General features: G+C 40.9%; 1 protein-coding gene across 2 annotated transcripts; it reads left to right on the top strand.

The window, feature by feature from the left end:
- Positions 1-4511: 4511 nt before the first annotated feature.
- On the top strand, positions 4512-10975 carry LOC139222094 (protein phosphatase 1 regulatory subunit 3A-like). 2 transcript variants are annotated; one of them, XM_070854066.1, is made up of 5 exons: positions 4512-5027; positions 5267-5346; positions 6117-6166; positions 6284-6372; positions 6899-6930. In XM_070854066.1, exons 1-2 carry the CDS (start codon positions 4571-4573, stop codon positions 5320-5322), a joined length of 513 nt encoding a protein of 170 aa, XP_070710167.1. In that variant the 5' UTR covers positions 4512-4570; the 3' UTR covers positions 5323-5346; positions 6117-6166; positions 6284-6372; positions 6899-6930. The 2 variants fall into 2 exon arrangements, with proteins under 2 accessions (XP_070710167.1, XP_070710166.1); XM_070854065.1 differs by having other exon boundaries at positions 4512-5346; positions 6278-6372; positions 6899-10975.
- Positions 10976-21615: the final 10640 nt, after the last annotated feature.

Below are 21615 nucleotides of genomic sequence, written 5' to 3'. Positions count from 1 at the left end.
GGGGGCAAGTTTTTAAACATGCAAAAAAAAACGCGAATTGTTCATCTTGTCTTATTCTCTGTTGTTTTAAAACTCAGTATTTATCATGTTATTTATATTTATATGAATGTCTAGTCGTGAGAAATGTGGAAAAGAGACTTTTATTTGTTTTTGTTTTTTTTTTTTAAATGAAAACGAAAAACAGCTTGTAGCCGGTGTGTCTTACTCCGTATGCCAGAGTGAATTTCAATTTTTTTTTTTTTATATTGACCAAAAACAAATATTCGGATATCTCCTTATTAGCTATCGTTGTTAAAATAATATTGTTAAGGTAACTTTTCCCCAGTACTTGTAAAACTGTTTCTCCACCTTGGTGGTCAGGCACGGAATATCCTGCACCCGTGCTATACACAATATCCCAAATATCCTACATTTGGCCCAGCTTTGGAAAAACAGTGTTAGTCAAATATCTATTGCATGTGATAAAAAACAAGTATTGTTCTAGTTGAGTTTGAGACACGCTTATTACTTTAGCCGACTATGCAGTAATCTTAGTCTATTAGATTTGTGTGTTTTTGTTTGTATCACAGATCCAATTATGCAATTCTACAACCCAACAAATCTAAGTAGGAGGAAGCAGCACCTGGGAGGTGATAGGATTAGAAAACAAGCATCACGGAATTGCGGTGTATGCTGCCACCTACTGGCCAAATGTGTTATTATCATTATTGCTGTGCTCAAGGCAACATATAAGACAATGGGCTGTAATTTACACTTTAAAAAAAAAGTTTTCCCCATTTCCTCAATCCCTCTGTGTTGAATTCTTTTTTTTCTGACACTATCTGCACACCTTGAACTCGTTATCGCAACAGAAGTGCAAACTGAAAATGCTAATTCAGGAGGCTGATGTGTGGCCGAATCTCACACATCTTCCTCTCTGATCACATAGTGCCATCTACTGATAAACATTAGACATACAACGTTCAAAGAGTTGACAAAATATCAGGTGCAAACACAGTTTTTTAAAAGACAATTAAAGATCAATTCATCTTTCTTATTCTTATTATTATTGATCAGCAGTTCCTGATATTTTGTTGAATTCCTTTATAAAAGTGAATAAAAAAGAATAACTCAAGCAGTTTGTGTGAACAGCAGCTTCTTTTAGTTTCAAATTATTACAGTCTGAAGGATTGTGTGCATGTGGTGTTGACAGTATTTTCATTTTGTGTATCTAACTATTAATATATAGCATTTTTAACACTTGTTCATATAATATATATGCCTTTTCAAAAGTTGCGAATGAGAACCTCTAATACTATTTAAAGACCAAAACTCCAATTAAAGGTAAAAAGAGAACCTCCTTGACTTCAAAACATGGAACAAAGGGTCCTTTGAGGACAAAAAGCTGCTCACCTACCTGTGAAGGATTGTATAACCAGCACTAAAGTCTATTTACAAGATATACTGGATTTTGGGGTATAGTTACACTGCATATCAAGGATTAGTTGAACTTCCTATCCGAGATGGTGGCACACACACGCAAACTCAATCTGCCACAAAGAACAGAATAATCTTCGGTCTTCTGTTCTGAGATGCAGTGAACCTGAAAGATGAAGCCCGCCTCCAAAGGTATCTGGAGGAGTATCTGTAGATATTTAATCCAGACGCCAATTCTACCTTAACAGAGAGGCCTTTCAAGCACAGTAATAGAACTGGTAATTATTTCAGACATTATTGATCTCAAGTTTGAAATGTATTAGTTATTATTATGATTTTGATGTTGTGGCAGTCTGCATGTGGAGGTCAGAGGTCAGAATCAGCTCCAGAGAATTTCCCCTCCTGCAGGTGGGGTGACATCGTCTTGGGGACGCTGCAGTCGTTGCCGCCTTAAGTGATTAAACTGCCGGTCAACTTTTTGCAGCACAACATTTTGTAAATTCTCCAAAACAAATAGTTTAACAACCTAAAACCCCAAACTGAAAAAACAAAAAACTTTTTAAAAAAAGTCCAATATTTGACAGCAGCTCTTGTGTGTAACTGACTATACATGACTGATACCACTAAACTATAGAATATTATTACTGTATAGGTGATATAGTATCTTGAATTGTCAAACTCGGTGAGGATGAACTTCAGCACAGCAGCATTTTGAGCTAAATGCTAACATCAGCATGCTAACATGCTCACAGTGACAATGGTGACATGCTGATAGTTACCATGTGCATCATCTTAGTTGAACGTATTAGCGTGCTGAAATTTGCTAATTAACATGAAACACAGCAAGTACAGCAGAGGCTGATAAGAACATTTTTTTTTTTTTTAGGTGTTTGGCCACACACCAAAGTATTGAACAAATCAAAATGTTTGACCTGAGGATGGCGCTGAATGAAAAGTCGGGGATCACCACAGTGATTACAAGAGGCCCTTTTTCACAGCAGATGTTTTGAGTTGTCGTTGCAGGAAAAACGCAGGTGTAACCACTCGCATTAATGATGGCTGTGTTACATTAAGTGTCCTCTCCAGCAAGTCAGCATGTATTAAAACCAGATCCAGGGACTGGCTCACCTAAATGGAATACAGCCAAATCATTAATGTTATTGATTACATCTGTGCTTTTCCTGCTTTGACACATCAAATCGTTGAGCCTTTAGCACAGCGGTGAACCAACCGACTGATCGATCGACAGACTGACACTGTCGTCTGTACTATAAGTTGAGCTGACGGAAAACATCTTTATATAGAAAAACTCGTTGTGCACTTTTTTTCCTGACTCTTAGGATGAACGCATTGCCACGGCTGCTTTCTCTCTTTTGCTGTCCTCCTATAAATGTCCCAGTGTCTACCTTCAAATTCCTGAGCAGGCTTGTCTCCAAATTTATATACCAAAACAAAAGACCGAGACTCAGCATTCTCTGCTCTCACAAAGTGAAGGGCGGCTAAGCTTATTTCAGAAGTTAATACTGGGCACCTCAACTTAGTAATATTGGTCTCATGGATTAGACTTGATGTGGATACAAAATGGGCGCACACAGAATGAGGCTCTAACCAATATGTAATTTCTGTTCTCCTCTTTCTGAAGGCAAAGGCATGGCAGACACTTAAGATACAGTATGACTGGGTAAACTACACTTTAAAGGTTTGGGGTTAGATAAGAAAAAAAAATTACATTCTACCTGTCTTTATCAAGGGCAGCAAAAGTAGCTTCTATTTTTTGACTTTTCGGCTGTCAAGCTGGATGGTGGTTTTATTGAATGGGAAAAGAAACTTGTGACGACAGTAAATCATGTGTTTGAGAGAACGACCCAGTACGGCATTACACCTAACCAACTGTTATTTTCATATACGACACACGAGGAATGGGGGGAAAAAATCATCGAAATACCAACCAATTGTTGATGGTTCTGGATTGAGATGGTTGAGAATTAAATACTAATTGAGGAAAATAATATCTTGTTCATACAATAGGATTTACATGGATTCCACAGACAATACATTAAGACAATCCACAAAACTTTAAAACTTAAAGGGAAACCGGGGGCCAACTATATGGGAAATGGGTAAATGGGAACTGCAGTGGGAGATGTCGTGGACGTCTTGGCATGAATGCTTATGTAGCACAACTTAGCAGGAATTTTGTTATAAGTTGAGAATTTAAACACCAATAGTAATATCCGACTATGACAATAGAACCACCTCCTCTCTGTTGAGGCCTGATAGGACCTTTTTGCCCACGTTTTTTTGGATTGTCCCAAATTTCAAGTTTAATGAGGAAAAGTTACAAAAGGAGAAACTCTGAACCAAGACAGACCGTTTGAACCACATCAGTGAATTCAAGGCAATGTATCTTTTAGGGAGGCGGTTAAAAAAAACAAATTAAATATGCTCAGGGATCTTGTGTTCATCGCCAATAAAATGATTAAAATAAACTGTCTTAAGCCTCACTTACCTTGAACCAACTGACTGAAGCGGATGATATAACATTCACACCACAACTCTGGAGGAAAATGTATTCAGAAAGATTATCTTCTATTATATTGTTTCATGTTTTTGTATCATGTCTTATATCTTTATACCTAAAAAATACCTTGTGTACCTTGTGTTTGTTAAGTTGTGTGAGACTTACTGTCAAGTAACTTTTAATACATGTAACAAAAAAACCTTTTTGTGTTCACTCAAAGCAAATAAAAGTAAATTAAATGTTCAAGATAATGTATGTTGCTAGCAAGCCATAGTCCAATATTCTGACTGAAGCTCTGTCTCTGTTTAGCTTTAATCAGTGTCAATCAGTGCTTTATCACAGCTTTGTTTTCATTTATTTGTTTTGTAACTAACAAACATATATTGTGCGAGAATAACTGAAAGGATAACTGGCCTGCCCTGGCCTAGTTATATGTGTCCTATTAATAGGCCTGGCTCAGACTCACAATGTTCAGCTGTAACCGAACTCCATCTGTCAAGTCACGTCCTCTCCCTGCTCTCCCTTCTACAGTATCACCGCAGCCAGGCTAGGGGCACTCTGGTCTGTGCCACCCTCCAAGCCAGACAGACGGCAGGACAGGCAGACAGCTGCCTCTCAGAACCATCGCACATTATGGAGGCTCTGTACATCCAACCATTGGAAGAGGATGGGGTGATGATGTTGGGGGAGGAACAGGGAGAAAGTGGGGAGCAAGAAGAGGGAGGAATGGAGGCCTCCTATCCCATGGGTTCCACCACGGACGAGGAAACAGACGAAGACTCCGAACCAGAACCTCCACCGGTCGTTCGGAGGAAGGTGTCGTTCGCTGACGCGTTTGGCCTCAACCTTGTGTCAGTTAAGGAGTTTGATAATGTCGACGTGACAGAGTCAGACGTCAGCCAACCCCCCGAGAGCGAGGTAACCCATCTCTTGGAGCAGTTCTACATGTCCTGTCTGTTTACAGTCCCCTCATCCCCAGAGGAGCTGGACCAGAGGCTACAAGGACAGATGGTTGAGCTGGAAAGCATCGAGCTACTTCCGGGAACCACCACACTACGTGGCATCATCAGAGTGGTCAACCTCTGCTACAGTAAGTCTGTTTATGTCCGGATGACCCTGGATCGCTGGACAAGCTACTTTGACCTGTTGGCGGAGTATGTGCCTGGATCCAGTGATAGGAAAACAGACAGGTTTACCTTCAAGTATACATTGATTCCTCCCTTTGAGAGAGAGGGGACCAGAGTGGAGTTCAGTCTGTGTTATCAAACTTCGATGGGCACCTTTTGGGCTAATAACAAGGAAATGAACTATGTGCTGTTCTGCCACCAGAAAGGACATGTAAAGGAACACGGGCCTCAAGTGCAAGAGGAGAGTACCAACCATAAGAGGAGCTGTCTGAAAGCTAACAGGTGAGAGAACCTAATGCTGAATCTTTTTTTAAAACATACCTTTGTTGAAGGAAGTCGCATCACCCATGTACGTCAACAATAGAAGTCATTACATAGTCAGTCAGTATTCAAGTAAAGTGGAGTTTATTTGGATCTAGCAGTGCAGACCTTTCATAGGAATAAAGCAATTACAAGTTCAGACTGCGAGTGCCTGGCAGAAATCAACCAGAAACAAGATTAAGGTCCCAAATCACTGTCATTTGCTGTGGTAGGAAATTCAGAAATATGACACAGTGTGAGCATCTGCCTTCTCATTAGGTGGAAACGTTGCCTGCTGGGCCTTTGCGTGTTTACAGTAAGCTGTTATGTAACTTTTCGGTGATGGATGTTTGGACTGTAGAACACATATTGTCCATTTAAGGTCAGGTGTCTATCCAGGTTTCCATGACGTCTCACCATGGCAAGGGAAGCCATGTGTGCTTACTTCATCCTGTTTTTGCTTTAGGAAAGATAGTTCCCCATCATGTATATGTGCATGTTCTTGGCTGACTTGTTGCAGTATAAAATTTATGGAAATGTGATGACATGACATTTACATGTGTGAATAGTATTGACGTCTGATAAAATATACAGATGTGGAGAAAGCTCTGACCCCTCTTTATTCTGTCTTCTGCCTTCTATTCTGATACCTTCACTAAACGTTTATCATAAAAATGAGATTTACTATAGATAAAGTGGAACTGGACTAGTTTGGCTCTTACAATTTGAAACTACGTTATTTTGAACCACAGGAGGGGAAGGGCACCGGAAAAGACCAGTAACACGTCAGCGGTTGTTCCAGGTATGTATACTTCGTATTTGTATATGCATGCGTACATGTACACGAATGTGTGCGTTTGTTTGTAAGTGTGTGTATAAGTGTGCAAGCATACTTTGACCCTTGTGTTTGCAGAAGCAGAGGCCACATATAAAGCAGAGGAGGCTGACAGAAAGACAATGGACAGTGCAGAGATACAATTACTATACCATGAAGAACACAAACCTTTGGTGAGGTTCATTTACTATCTTTTGGAGTAACAGATTCTACTTTAAGTCTGGGCAAAAAAAAAAGAAACAGAAACATTCCCCAGACATTGCATTACTGTAGAAAGTACTTAAATTCCTTCTTTAAAAAGATCATAGCTGAGTAAAGATGCGTGTCAGACTGCACAGTCCTCACTGGGTCCCAGAGAGATATGGAAAGTCAGCTAACCTGACACCTGAGAACATGTCGGAAAACACTCATGTGCAAACTATTAATAATAAATGCAACCTGCTTGCGAATGCGCAGTAAAGTTGACGATGCAAACAAAAATAGGCTTATGTGCTGAGGTTGCAGCAGTGCTGCAATAGATTACATCATCACAGTAATCAAAGAACACTCAATGGGCCATTACATTGATTTTTGCCATTTGGTTAGCCAGTATTTGGATTCAAAGTAGCTGATGACCTTAAAGACTAGCTTCTCCTTACAGTTCAAGTACTTCAGGAATTAACACTTAGCTTGACCTTTGACCTTTGACCTTTCTGACAGGTGGATAGCATAAAAAGTAGGCACAGAGCGACACGTTCGGCACGTGTGCAGGACTACTTCTCCCGAAGGAGTCAGCAAGTACCAAAGGCTTATTCACATGATGCATCCAATGGCCAGAAAGTTTCTCAGCCTTTTCCAACTCCGTGGGGTGGCTCTGCACGCTGTCTCCATAAATGCCAAAGGAAGCAATCCAATGAGAGTCCACAGGTGCTCACCTACCACCAAATTCCTCTGCTTACACTGGACTGGAACAATGAAAAAGCCCATCAGTGGGGGGCCGCTGACATGGATGACATCTGGACTGGAAGAGCTAAAATGACCTTGTCAAAAGTGTCAGTGGAAAATATAGAAGATGCAGCTTCTGTTAATGACATGTGGGTTCGTAACGGTACAGATGATCCCACTGATAAAGAAACCTCCGTGTGCGATGTATGGCAGGCATTTCTTAATGGGCCAAGCTGTATGGACCATTCTGGCGTTCCAGAGTCAGAATGGCTGCAGACAGCAGCGTCGGTGTCTCCCTCAAATGATAAAGAGCCCAAAACCCAATATGCAGCAAGCAGTCAAGAGCATGGATTTCAGGTGGGCGAGGATACACCCACCACCCTACACGCACACACCTCAGCCGCATGTCAGCTGCTGTCAGACACTTGCGAAACACCGTCAGCTAATGTTTCCTTGAACACCGCAGGCCACCAGCCAGCGGAGGCATGTGTCAGCAGCCCAGCAGATGACAACACAGTGACACAAGATGCTTCCCAAAGGTCACAGACAAACTCTGAAACAGACACTCTGCTGGAATTTAGCCTCAAGGGGGCAACACCCGTGTCCGAGGGCTCTGTTGACAGTTCAACTGAGTGTCACAAGCATGCGATCTGGGAGCGAGAAAGAGAGGGAATAATAGGAGGAGCCGAAGGAATAGGAAGAGATGAGCCCTTCACACCACACACAGCTGACTTAGTAACAAGCTCAGGGGAGTCGGAAACAACAGACATGACAGCAATGGCAGAGTCTCAGAATGTCAGCGCCGTCGATAGGATCTCACGGGGAGCAAGGCTGGATGAGGGTCTTTCTTCCAGGAGGGAAGGGGAGGTTACAGGTACAGCACACAATGCGATGGATGACACGCTGGCATTTAGGGGGACAATCAGACAGGGGACAAAAGATGGGGAGAGGTTTGTCTTTTCCACATCCAGACAAGGAGTACAGGAGGAAGGGATCATGAATAACTATACAGCAAATAAAGTATCTACAGAAGAGGAGATATTTAAGCCACAGAAAACAGAGGAGTGTGAAATCTCTCAGAGGTATACAGATGAAAAGCAATGTGAAGATTTCAGGCTGAACCAAAACAGTGAAAACCCATTACGGGAGAAGGAGAGCGATAAAAATGAAATAAGGCCTGCACAGTCACATGCATACGTATTCAATCCAAACCAAACGAGTGAGGACAATTTCGAGCAAAGCGAAACTATGGCAGGTGAATTCAAATTGGATGAATCAGAGAACGAAGAAGTTGCATCAAATAACGAAGACTTGGAGGTATTCAAAAAGACAGAGGTGGAATCTTCCCATTGTACAACAAGCGAAGAAACAAAGAGACTAATTGGTGTAGAAGCGGAAATTATTCAGGTCTTAAATGAAGAGGAGTGGCAACATAATGACAAAGCTTTCAAACCAAATTCCTCTTGGCACGGGGGAAACACAGCAATAATTTCAGAAGTAGATAATAAACAGCCAAGGCCAATCCAAGCAGGGGAAGAGCTGCGCATTCAGAAAGAGGAGGAGTACTCAATGCTGACACAAATACAGGAAAATACAAGGAAATATGAAACAGGTGAACATGTATTGGTCTCAAATCAGACAAAGAAAGGAAAAAGCTTGAGTTATGATGGGATAATTGATAAGCAACAGGAAGTAAACCCATCAGCACAGGCAGGACACACAGTGGAATCAAGGGACACGAAAAAGGTCCTGCAAAGTGACCATGATACATTCAGACCTTTTGAGTCCGATAAATTGACTCTAAATCCTGTGGAGATGGTAGAAATGAAATGGATTCATTCAGAGTACAACATAAAGGGTCAGAAAGAGGATGTAGGGCATGAAATAAAAGCTGAAGAAGATGCCGTGAAGGAGAGCATCGCAAAGAAAGGCACTTCAACAGAACTTCACTACCAACCTGAGACATTAGATAGAACAGAAGAAGATATGAGTCAAAGAGGCAAAGATGAGAGGGAGAGTATTAGAAAGCTGAAAATAGAAGCACTGGGGGAGTTGATGGGTGATGCTGAGAAGCCTCGGGGGAAGAGGAAGAGTGCACCAGCTGAATTGAAAGAACAAGAGTTGTCAGCAGAAGTTGAGAGCTCTCCATGTGTTGAATATGAAAAATTGTCAAAGGGAACAAAAGACCCTTTTACAGCAGAAAGCACTGTAGCACTTCAATTGATAGAGTCGGGATTGGAAGAGACGTTCATAGAAAGATTTGGAGAAGATTTGGTCGGGCAGGTTTGGGAAGAGGTGTTCGGTCAGAAAGCGCAGGCCTCTAATAGAGACACAAGTAGTGTTGATAGGATGGGGGGCAAGCTGGCAGATATAACTGATATTACACAAGATTGCCATCTTCTTGTTGAGAAAAACTTATGTGATGCTTTTGATTCGGGTGTATTTTCCTTGACAGAATTACCAACAACTCCAAATTCAAGTCTTTGTCAAGGCCCAGAGCAAACCTCGGCGACTAAGAGCAACGAATGCTCCCCAAAAGACAGAAGTCAGTCACTCACCGCAGCACAAAATACACACTTTCCTCCAGAAACGCAGACAGATTTGAGTTCAAGTGCTCGTCTCACTCAAGATCTCACCCCCATTTTAGCTTCTCAGAGTCGGCAGTCACCGAGTGAATCAGCACAAAGCTCTCCAAAGGATCAGGAATACTACACTCATATAAAAGAAAGATCAGTCAACTGTCAGGAGACAGGTAGGCAAATAGAGGACTGCGTGGTCGCCCACAAGGAGAGTTTTAATCGATCGGCCCACCCATCTCATAAACATCCGAGTCACTCCTCTGAGAAATTAAAAGAGCAGGGTTTTATGTGGTGGAGTCTGTTATACATCCTCAGTCACATCACTAGACTTCTAATCTGCGCCCTCTTAGTCGCTGGATTCTTCTTCATCGTTTTTCCGTATGATTTCCCAGCATTCTTTGCGCTCTACATATTTTCACTGTGCTGGTGGTTTTATAAGTGGAAGAGATACCGAGAGACGACAAACAAGAGGATGGCAGGATAGGCTGGGAGTTAAGACTGGTGGAAGGGGTGTTAAAAACCTGTCGTGTGTAGCATTTTTAAACGTCAGTACATCAAATGAATCATAATGTCTTCAATATCTTCATACGGTACATTCAGCCTGGTGAGACCATTGTGAATGACAAATCTACAAAAATGGATGCAATAAAACAAAATGCTACACACAGCACAGATGGTGTGTGTGTTTGGTTGTTTGTTTTTATATTTGGCTTCTTTTATAACTAAATAAATTTAGTGCAGTGGTTCCCAAAACTCTTTGGCTTGTGGCCCTTTAAAACAAAACAATATGTACCTGTGACCCCCTTATCACCTGCTTTTAACCAGTTCAGTGAGAAGGTAATTCTTTCTGTTTACTTGTTTCATTCAAATGATTAGAATATATAAATATATTTATACATACTGTATATATATATATATATATATATATATATTCTTTTTTTCATTATTCCTCCTCTTGCACCCCCTTGTGATGGTCCCAATAAGAAGGCTTTTGTCAATCAAAGCAATAAACAAATGGATCTTTTCAAATAATCTTGAATTAAATTAAATTAAATTAAATTAAATGTTATAAGAATTCAGCCTTTGCTGAATCTCTTAGTTAATGCCAATGTACAGTAAACAGTTATGTGTATGACGTGTGAATATGATGTGTGCTGTGTTTTATGGGCCCAATATTACATTACAATGTACCAAATGGAGCAAAGTGTGGCCTGATTCATGTGGCTTAAGTTGGGCATTGGAGATTGAAACATTTCATTTTTCTTTGCTTTTGTTCAATTAAATAAACTTTATGTTGTATCTTTTACAAAGACAAAGACACACGTCAAGTCTTTGTTCAAAACACTGATTCATTTTGTATTGTCTTACACTCTATGTTTTAGATTTTACTTATTTTTGTGCCCTGACTCATGTGACATGACACCAGCAGAAAAAGTTAGCCAATAATTGGTGAGCTCATCCACAGTTACCTGTGGTATGACTGGAAAAGGTCATAATCCTTGTTGGCAGTCATTCACAGGTTGTGTATAAAGAGCCACACAAGTGTTTTGGTATTACTCATAAGATAACTCACTGACCCTTAACAGACTGGAGAAAGAGTCAGCACTTCTTTGCTCTTTGAATTGGAGATTGTTATAAAGCTTATTTAGTCATCGTTAGTCAGGAACCTCTAGCATAAAAAAAAAGGTCAGACTTATGACTATTTTTAAAGGATATAATCTTAGGAAATTACAGCAGAATTACATATTGATTAGTGATAAATCCACTCACCCTAGCGGCACGTCTTTGCCGCTGTCTCTGAGGGGTCATTTATCGTTTCAATTTTAGTGCCTGCTGACAGGAGTTGGAATTAAGTCAAAATTACAAAGCAAATAGTCCACTTGATTCCCCTTGCTCATGTGACTTACAGAAGAGGCACTGTATTATAAGGTTAATAATACAGTAGGATGAAAATCTTTCTTCTTTCTGAAATGGATACACACCATTTAAAGCTTTTATTTGACCATTTAAAACATGAATAAAGGGGCACACTTGTAATTTCAAGAATTTCAATTATAATTCCAGTTATGGTAACTCATGTTAACCTTATTGATAATTCAGATTTGCTGTTAACTCTATACCCTATACCTACACTGTATAATTTGTGAAGGTAACAAAAGGGATTCATCATCATCAGTAACAAAATACATTTTAATAGACCTTCTTACAGCTAAAACACATGGAGTGGGTGGATGTATCCATATGTGTCCATAGATGTTTTGAAAATGTCTCAGTTGTGTGTACTTACACACTTCTGTATGCTTCCATCTCCATGTACTGATAAGAAAAAAATAGTCCAGCAAGTATTTGATGGATGGTAAAGAGCCAAATGTAACCATGTTAAACACACAAAACATGATTATATGGTGCGAAGAAATATATTCAAATATTTCTGAGGACTATTCAGCCTGACAATATAATGCACTTCCCAGCTAATAATCACAACAGACCTTGTCTCAACTTTCACTCTCACAGGTGCTTCAATGCTACTAAAACTGTTGTATCACTCTACATATTAGAACTTATCTGCTAGTCCACCACAAGCAGAGCTGACGTGCTGTGTGACACTGTGCGCGATAAAGTGGTGCTTTGAGTGACACTGCAGTCCAGTAGAAGTCACTTGATCCCGTCTGGGGTATGTTGACCTTTTGTAAACTGGCTCCAGTCCCATGCTGGCACCTTTAACAAACTGGCTAAAAGCCAATGTTGGCACAGCGGAAGGCCACTCTTCACAGGGTGCTGCTCTGAGGAGGCACAGTACGAACCTGGCACAGCTACTGTAGTGTGCGCACACAAAAAGTAGCAGTGACGGGAAGAAAGTGAGAAACAAGGACAGAATCTTGATCAGCTGAGGTGCAAGGCTACTTGTTATATTAATGACAAACTCACACGCCAAGATGTCAGGGTTATATATTAATCAGTGCTGCGTTAGGTAGCGGCATAGGGGTGCGCATTTACAACGCCAGATGGCAGTGAGAGGTACAGTAGCTGTTAGGAGACTTTAATATCCACAAATGATGTGACCATAATAATCTATGTGTCTTTTTACCTGTTTGGCAATAAGAAATATCAACAAGAAAAACTATAGAGATATTCAGATTTTTAAAGATTTTTTTTTTATATATTAAGCACAATTTTGATACAAGAGGTAATCCAATGCCTTCAAAAGGTCAGAAATACCTACTTCCTTATATGCATTTTGTGGTACTTTCATTACATTCAGTTAAAGTTAATTTTATAGCGCAATAAAAATTGTCAGATACTTTTAATTTAATAAAAATGGATGCTAAAACTCAAGACGTTATTTGACTTAAAGGATTTTAAAAAAACTATTGTTTTAGCAGAAAAAAAAAGGGATAGTTTATGGGCCTGGTTAATTTTAGGCCACTGAGGGTCCCTGAGGTGGCAGCGAAACAAGTTAATTGACGCCCTGGATCACACCCTGTGCCTTGTGATATAAGTCTTGACTAAAATGAGAGCCTACCATCATATGATGATGCTCTCCTCATTCTCACATTACAGCGAGTACACAAGATTGTCTGCGTCTCTGTGTACGTGTGTATGTGAGGCATACTATAATAAGGATCGCGCTATCACGTGGGAGATATTCTCAGGAGCGCATTCCTGTATTAGTATTCAAGACAAGCTTCCTGTAATCCAATATCAGTCATCAAAGCTTTGAGAGATGAATGCATTTGCTGTTTTTTTTTCCTGCTCTTGTCTTGTGATAGTTTGGGGGAATTTGATTATATAACAAAGAAAAAAATAGCTCAACAACTCGTTTTGATTATGCTCCATATGAAAAGAATACAACAACTACTGTTAAAGCGACCCCTGATAGAAGACGCATCTTTTTATGACACTATTACACAATCTAGATATAAGTTGATGCCAACAGTTTACAGTGGACAAAATACCCTTTATTCTGTCAACCTAGGTGCAATGCTACAGTTCTTCCAGCAGATGACAATGCAGCTCCACTTTTCAAAGAATCTACTGACTGTTCATCAGCTCTGACACCAAAATCATGGCTAATGGTTTTCTTGATACTAAAATAATAAAAGGACTCGTGTGATCACATCAAACAAACATTTGATACCATCTGTATAATTCTACAATTAAGATGCAGTTTTGCAAGAACCTGACAAACACAACAACCTATTTCTTATCCCCGTGGCTACATCAGTGTGCAGTGAAGTGCACTGCTGGGGACAAGAGGGTGCATGAGGACATGGTATGTGAGTGGATGAGAGCGCAAAATGAGGCAGGGCCATGTTGTGCGGCCTGAGGGGAACAGAGGCACTCTGCTGACAGATTGGAGACCTGACAGACTGCATCGTCCACACTCTCCCCATCTAGGGAACCACTTTTTATTCGCACATCTCACCATTTCCGCTTTTGCAGCCTCTCCGTCAACGCCCTGCGCTCGCCTCCCTCAACCTTCAACCTTTCCAGCTTCATCTCCTCCACACCCCCCCCCTCCGCCCCCCCCCCCCCCCCCCCCCCCCATCTGCCATCACCGTCCTCTCTCTCTTTCCCACCAAACCTACATGTCTGCCCTTCCCCCTTGCCTCCCTCTCTGACAACCCATGGCGCCTCGACATTCCCAGATGTCTGCTGGCTCTTGCATCGCTGAGACAGTCAAGCTTTTTGCTGTTGTCACTTGGCATTTCAAAGCTGTGCGTGCGTGGGACTCCGTCACCTCCCATTCAGCACTAATTGCAGTATACTGACTGCTGCGGTATTCATCTGTCAATAAAGCAGTGGAGTGGTACTATAAGGCTAAAGGTCTTTTCTTAACATTTTTATGTGGTTGTTATCAGATTTAAGACGGGTCTAACTGATTGATGGGGGCACATATTATCAATCAATACAGGCGTCCATTATGTTTTTCCCTGTTTCTTTAACTCTTCATTTCAAAATGTAATGTTAACTTGTTTCCTTGTGAAACAAGTTTCCCCCTCAAACAAAAACAATTTGTCACTTTCATCAAAACACGAACATCAAATTTTTGAAATCAGTCTGCCGTTTTTTGCATTTCAAAACACACACACACTCCACTTTTAGAGAAGACGTTCCATAATATATCATGTGCTTTTATGGCGCTCGTTACATTGCTTGTGCTTTCCTTGCTTTCATTTGCAGCATTGCCATGAGATGACAGAGCTGTTTGTCATCTTTAGTGCTGTCGGCAGGGGTTTGTTTCGTCACAACGAGGAGGTGTGAGATAAGAATGAGGAGGAAGATGAGCAGAAGGAGGAGGAGGACGAGGAGGGGTAGATATTTCACTCATAAAAGAATGCTTTATAACTGTAACATGAGCTTTAGTCAGATTTAGTCACAGTTTGGCACAAAATAAGGAGTGGTGAGAAGAGAGTGACAAGGAGAGAGAACTTGAGGAGCGCATAGGTGAGAACCTTTTGGTAGCACTCACCAAATGAATCAAGAGGAAAGGGAACATAAGATATAGAACAGAGCAATACAAAATCAAACCCTATTTATGTAATAAAGTTACACAGTGCATCTCACTAAGGGAAGAAAAGAGTGATAACAGAGGTGAGGGAGTGCTCTGTAAATCCTTCACATAGTTTTGGATGGCTGAAGTGGATGACAAATACTCTGGGTTAACTGTTTTTTTTTTTTTGGCCCTAATAATCTCACTCCAAAAATGAAAAATAGCACAAGGGCTAGGTGAAGTGGCTTGTAAAGATGGATGCTTTTTTTCAGTGGAGAGTGAATCATGATGAGCTGTTTTTTTTTTTTTTTCTGTGTTGTCCTGCGACTCAGCTATCTAATACAAGGAGACATGCCATTCTTGAGAAAATTTCCCTTTGGCGGCCCTTTCTGAGCCTTGTCAAAAAACAGCAGTGCCAGGCAGTTCTTTGTTCTTTGCAATTAAGCAAGCGTCCCAGCCACTAGCTGTTGTCCAGTAATATTTTCAAGGCCAGAAATCCACTTTTTACCTTTTCTCCGAAGCAAACAATATGGAAACATGTAGACAGCAACTTAAACATCAAGGTACAGATTAGTCTCATATATCAAGTATGGATCAGTCAGTGCCTCCAAACTCTCTCTTCTGAATTAATAAGGTTTTCACGACATTCAAAAAATAAAACATTGTACTTTACTGTGATTTACTTGTTTGTGTTTACACTGGCAATATAGGAAGGATGAATACCTTTCATTTGTCCTATCCCGAGCCTTGTTTGCCTTCAGACACCAATGGCCTTACTGTCAGCAGATATTTTGACTCGTCATTGTAGGAAAAACACAGGTAAAATTAATCCTGGCTTCTGGTCAGACTTCTTTTTTGGAGTCGCCCCCAGAACCGTGGTTAACGAAGGTTAAGTATCAAATCTGCTGGCCGGCGGTCGAACCATAACCTCTCTGTGTGGAGTTTGCATGCTCTCTTCCGTTTGTTTTCTCTCCGGGTACTCCGGCTTCCTCCCACAGTCCAAAGACATGCAGGTGAGGTTGATTAGGGACTCTAAATTGCCCATAAGTGTGAGTGTGAATGTGAATGGTTGTCTGTCTCTATGCGTTGGCCCTGTGATTGACTGGCAACCAGTCTAGGGTGTAACCCGCCTCTCGCCCAATGGCAGCTGGGACTGGCTCCAGCCCTTAAGGATAAGAGGTATAGACAATTGATGGATGGAGTCACCCCTGCTGGCCATTAGAAAAAATAGTCCAAAAAGTAGTCCGATTGTGTTGAAGTCTATGAGAAAATGACCCCATTTCTCACTTGATTTATCACCTCAGTAAAGACTTCCTCAATGAGTTTGTGGTCTCAGTCGGTAGTTTCAAGTCTCCTTAAATACAGCATGATGTTTATTTTATGAATTATGGTTCCATTTAGAGTAAAATAGATGATAAGGCAGGGCATGCTTTAGAATGACACTATCTTCTGACTAACCAATCAAAGGCGGTTTTCTTAGGAATCACTTCTGGCTCCAAAAACCAATATGGTGACGCCCATGAAGCCAAATTGATGACGCTTCCTGTTTCAATTTGCATGTATTTTTGAGGCTATGGGAGAGTTTGATGTACGGACTAATGTAAATTCAGTCAGTATTCAAATTAGTATTTGTATGTCAGTCCACTTTATTCCAAGTCCCAGCCTCCACTGACCACAGTTTCAAACTGAACCAACGATGACTTTAAGTTTGTTTCCCAGCTGCAGTGTTTTAAAGCCGGCAGCAAGTAAATTATACCAAAGCTGTTTTGATAGCAATGACTTTCGAATGAAAAGGCCTCGAGTCAATAGCATGTTGACTGATGACTTAATTCTAATGTCTGATGAACTGGGATGGACGCTCTCTCCAACAAATTTCAAAACTCAAGGGCAGCAATCTCTCTTTGAAATTTTCACAGCACTCAGTTATAGCTTGTAAAAGTTTGAAGCAATAAATTCTGTGCGTCTCTCCCAGCTTTAAGCTCTACAGCTAAATTGATAGTAAGAATTATTGTGTCTTAAGCTTGTACCTGCCTTTTTACCTGGGCTTGCTGTTCTACGTTTGCCAGCAAATTTAAGAGCAGACTCTTTAAACTGAATGACAGTTTTAAAGCCCCTGTATGAACAATTGGCCAGATGGAAAAGCAACCTTATTGTCTGACAGCAAAATCACTTCATTAAAAGCTGTAAAGTAAACATGCACAGAGCTTAAATAACATTTAAATTCAAAAAGTGTTAGTCATAGATTGTTCATTTAGAGGAGTCGTTATGGATTACACTGACATGATGGCAAAGGTAGCAAAGGGTTAAGAAAAGCTTTAGCGATGACCCGTCAGACCCCGAGTTCGTGACAGTCAGAAGACAAGCAGTCGGCCTCTCTGAAAGCCCTCAGTAAATCTGTCTGCATGCCATTTAGAGCGTTGGCCTGACCTAAATGTCAGAGCAACATTTGACAGAACCATATAACTCACTTTCACTGTTCCTCTCTGGATCCTTTCTCATTCCCTGTGACGTTGGTCTTACAAAAGGGTTAAATCACTCAGACACAGCTCAGAGTGTCTGTTCATCGCGAAGGCCCTCCGGCTCCCATGAGACCAGTAAAATGAGAATTGAATGGGTAAGAGCCAGTAAAGATATTGACATCGTCTTGTATGTTGTTGAAACTCTTAAGAACATTTTAAAGCCTAAAGACACACTTATTCTGTTGAATCTATTAAAAGACCACTAACAATATATTACATTATGTCATATATTTGTCATTTCTTTGGAAAAAGATTTCTTTTGTTGAATAAATACCCTTGTCATTTGTATGACACATCATAGAGGCAGAAAGCAACTTAATCCACTGATTTTGTGGCCTGCTCTTTACAGCAGAATAGGGTTTTGAGGCTAAGAGTTTTGGACAGAAGGGACGGATTTCTGGGTGATTCATTCAGCGAGTCTGGAGCCAAGGTAAACTGTGTCATGTTCCGTGCCTGCATACCTTATGCATGTGTGAAGCCTCACTTCACATGTCATGGACAGAACATTTTGGGGGTTGACAGGGGGATCCGGACCCCACACTGTCTGGGGAAAAACAGGACTTATCCTCCTCATTATATCATAAACATATATATTATTTCAGATAATACAGTAATAAAAATAAATTAAATTCAAATTCAAAGCTTGTGCTAATTATAGAGAACCCTCCCTCCCAAGTGCCTGCCAGTTGTTTGGTCCACAGCTTACCACCCCCACACATTCAACCTCAGTACAAGTGACTGGAGAGAAGAAGCTCTGAAAATGGTGGCTGGCCTCGGTAAGTAGCTACTACAGAGAGGCTGACTTAAAACAAAGGATGCGCCAGACATTTTGTGTCCTCTTGTGAAGCTGAGAGGAGTTTTAGGAGTTTTAAGGGCGGCTGTGGCTCAGGAGGTAGATAGAACGGATCATCTACTGATCACAGGGTTGGTGGTCCCCACATCCTGCTGTCCACATGTTGATGAGTCACTGAACCCCAAACTGCTCCCGATGGATTAGTGAGTGAGTGGCAAAAGCCTTGTAAGTGTTTTTTAACTAGTGTATTGTAATAATTATTATCAGTTATTAGTTATTATTATTATTACAGTGCCTTTGTGTCCCCTTCTGGAATTGCTCTTGAGAATTTTTTATGTTTATTGCCCCCTACTGTGAAATGAAATATCCGCCCCTCGTGGGTGTGTGGGGGTATGTGAGTGTGAGATGCTGCAGAATGTGTGGAGTCTGCGTGTTTCTTCTATGTGTGATTGTGTACTGTATTATATGGCCATGTGTGGGCAGTTGGGATTACACAAAGAGTGCACCATATTGAGAACCAGCATATTGTTGGCAGGCATGCTCACACGAATGGGTTTCATCATTGAGTCTTCTCCCTCTCTCCCTCTATCTGTCTTTCCTTTTGAAGGAAAGGTCACACATTGAGCACGATCTGTCTCTCTCTCTCTTTTGCTTCGGCTTAACTCTTTTTTCCTCATTTCAACTTTTGTTTTTTTTCTCCTTCTGTTGCTAGTGCTTTTTTTTTTTTTTTTCTTTCACCCAATTTCAGCCTTGAATTTCACCCTGCAACTGTCTGTATTTTTTATAGCACTGAATCACATTGCGGTATTGACATAACAAATCAAAATACATTTAATGTTGCTGGAAAATTGCACTCCTTTTCAGTGTAAGGCATTTTAGTATCTGAATAGGACAACCACATTACGCAATTACTGCTCTGACATTGTAGCTGTTTCAGGAGACAGAAACCTTTCAAAATTATTAGAAATGATTATTATTATTAATAAATGTTAACTTCTTTACACTGAATGGTAATGTTAGGTCCATTTACTTTCATAACACCAATCATGTCTTTAATGCTGTTGCTACCAGCCGCCTCCACTCATGGACAATAGTCTGTGTTTCTATTTCACCTCCATCTCTCCTCAGCTACACTTCTTCTCCCTGTGCCCAGCAGTAATCCTCTTGACTTGCCACACCAGACTACTATATACTTACAGTAAACACACACACTCAATGTGAGGTTAACGATGTACTATGGATGAGAAAAAGACACAGATGGAACAGACTACCAGGGGTTGAGGAGAAGGATTAAGAGGGCAGGGGATAGAAGACTGTGACAGAAGGATGCAAACAAAGACACGATTTATGAAGAGCTCCAATCCACGTGTAAACATGAGGTAAATAAAAGGCAGGTATTGTGAAAACTAGGAGAGGAAGACGAATGAAAAAACGAAGTGAGAAAAAAAATTAATGGAGAAAATCAGGGAAAATATATGGGATGTGTGGTGTTGAATAGATGGATGGCAGGAAAGAGGGATTCTAAGGGATGTAAAGAAAGGAGCATAAGACCGATAGAGGGATGGGATGTGTGCATTGTGCTGCGTATGAGGTGACCCTGAATCCGATCGATTTTTACAGCTCTACTACCGTAAATCATCAGTGTAAGACCGTGCCTGCGGGTGCATTTGTATGACAATACGTCTGTTGCATGTGAGTGTGTGGGACTTAAATCGCCCGGGCCAGTGCTACCCATTGTTAAGTCCCTTGTGCGAGTTGCTGTCTAATGACCTTGTGTTGCACGGCGTGGAATCCATCTTGTGCTACATTCTTTGTCAATCCACACACATAAATACTGGGCACATAAGCACTTTGCGACAGATGAGGTCTGTAATTCCCAAACATCTTCAACAGGTGAAGATCTTTATGACCAGATATACTTTATGTTTCATGCTAATCAGCTAATGTTTGCACCTACACAATGAATATTTATTACAAATATTCTCTGACAATGCCCCCATGTGACTATCTTGGTATCCAGGTGACATTTTTCCACTCTGATCTTGCTTTTCTTGCTGTGTTTTCCGTGCCCAGCGGATGTCTGTCAAAGGCAGCCCTTCTAACACTGCCCCCTACCCCGCATCACACACATGCTCACACCCTGGCACACACACACACACACACACACGTCTTGTAGAGGGCCCTGTCTGAGCCCTGGGTCCCCTGGGTCTGATTAATGCTCTCTCTACAGGACTCCCAATGGGAGATCACTCACCCAGCACACACTCATGTATGCGTTCCTCTGCTTTAGTTTATGCACACACACACACACAGCCACATACTGAGAGAGCTGCTAACAATGTATTTGCCTCCAGAGCACACAAGGCAATAGGAAAGGGCAGTTTCTATACAGCAATATGTAATTGCATCACTAAGTTTGAGGTTGTGTACGAGTGTGTAAATGTGTATGTGACAGAGATTGCACCATACCTTGAAAGCTCCTAGAAATAATAGGGTGTCCTACAGTATAGCAGACCAATAGGTAACAAAGTAACTGTGTCTCTTAATAAGATTCCTCGAAAAGCAACTTCTCTGCTGCCACTTTTGCCAGAATTCATCACAGTTTGCTGGATGACAGAGAAGTCTGGGCTTCAGTTTTGAGAAAATGATTTAGTGTACAATTGCACACAAGCACTTAAGATACCACTTAACCCCTTTAAAAATGAAATGCTACATCTCAAGAGGATATCCTTTCAATAAATTCCAAAAAAAATTGAACTCATCTGAGAATAGCTTATCTTGCAAAGTAATGTATAATTAGCAACAGTCGCAGTCAAAATCAAATCCTCCAAAGAGGTTCAACACTAGTTTTTACCAAGAAACTTGGCTTGATGTTATAAATTAGTTTTCATACCATTTTGCTCAAAAGCATGTACTTGCTTCTTTGAAATTTTAAAATATCTCAGATTGTCCTGATATCAGCTTTAGGGCAGGTAGATCTCTCTCTCAGAAGTCAAATGTGTACATGTTGTACGGTACGGCTGGAGAGGCAAAATATTTTATACATGCAGTGTGAAAGTAGTGGGTACAATAAGTAACATGCAAAAGTACAGCCTCGCAGAGCTGCT

The sequence above is a fragment of the Pempheris klunzingeri genome, chromosome 22 (assembly GCF_042242105.1).
Source record: "Pempheris klunzingeri isolate RE-2024b chromosome 22, fPemKlu1.hap1, whole genome shotgun sequence".
In the NCBI taxonomy this organism is placed as follows: Eukaryota; Metazoa; Chordata; class Actinopteri; order Acropomatiformes; family Pempheridae; genus Pempheris; species Pempheris klunzingeri.
The sequence above is the reverse complement of the archived record's forward strand: the minus strand, read 5'-3'. Positions and strand labels throughout refer to the sequence as shown.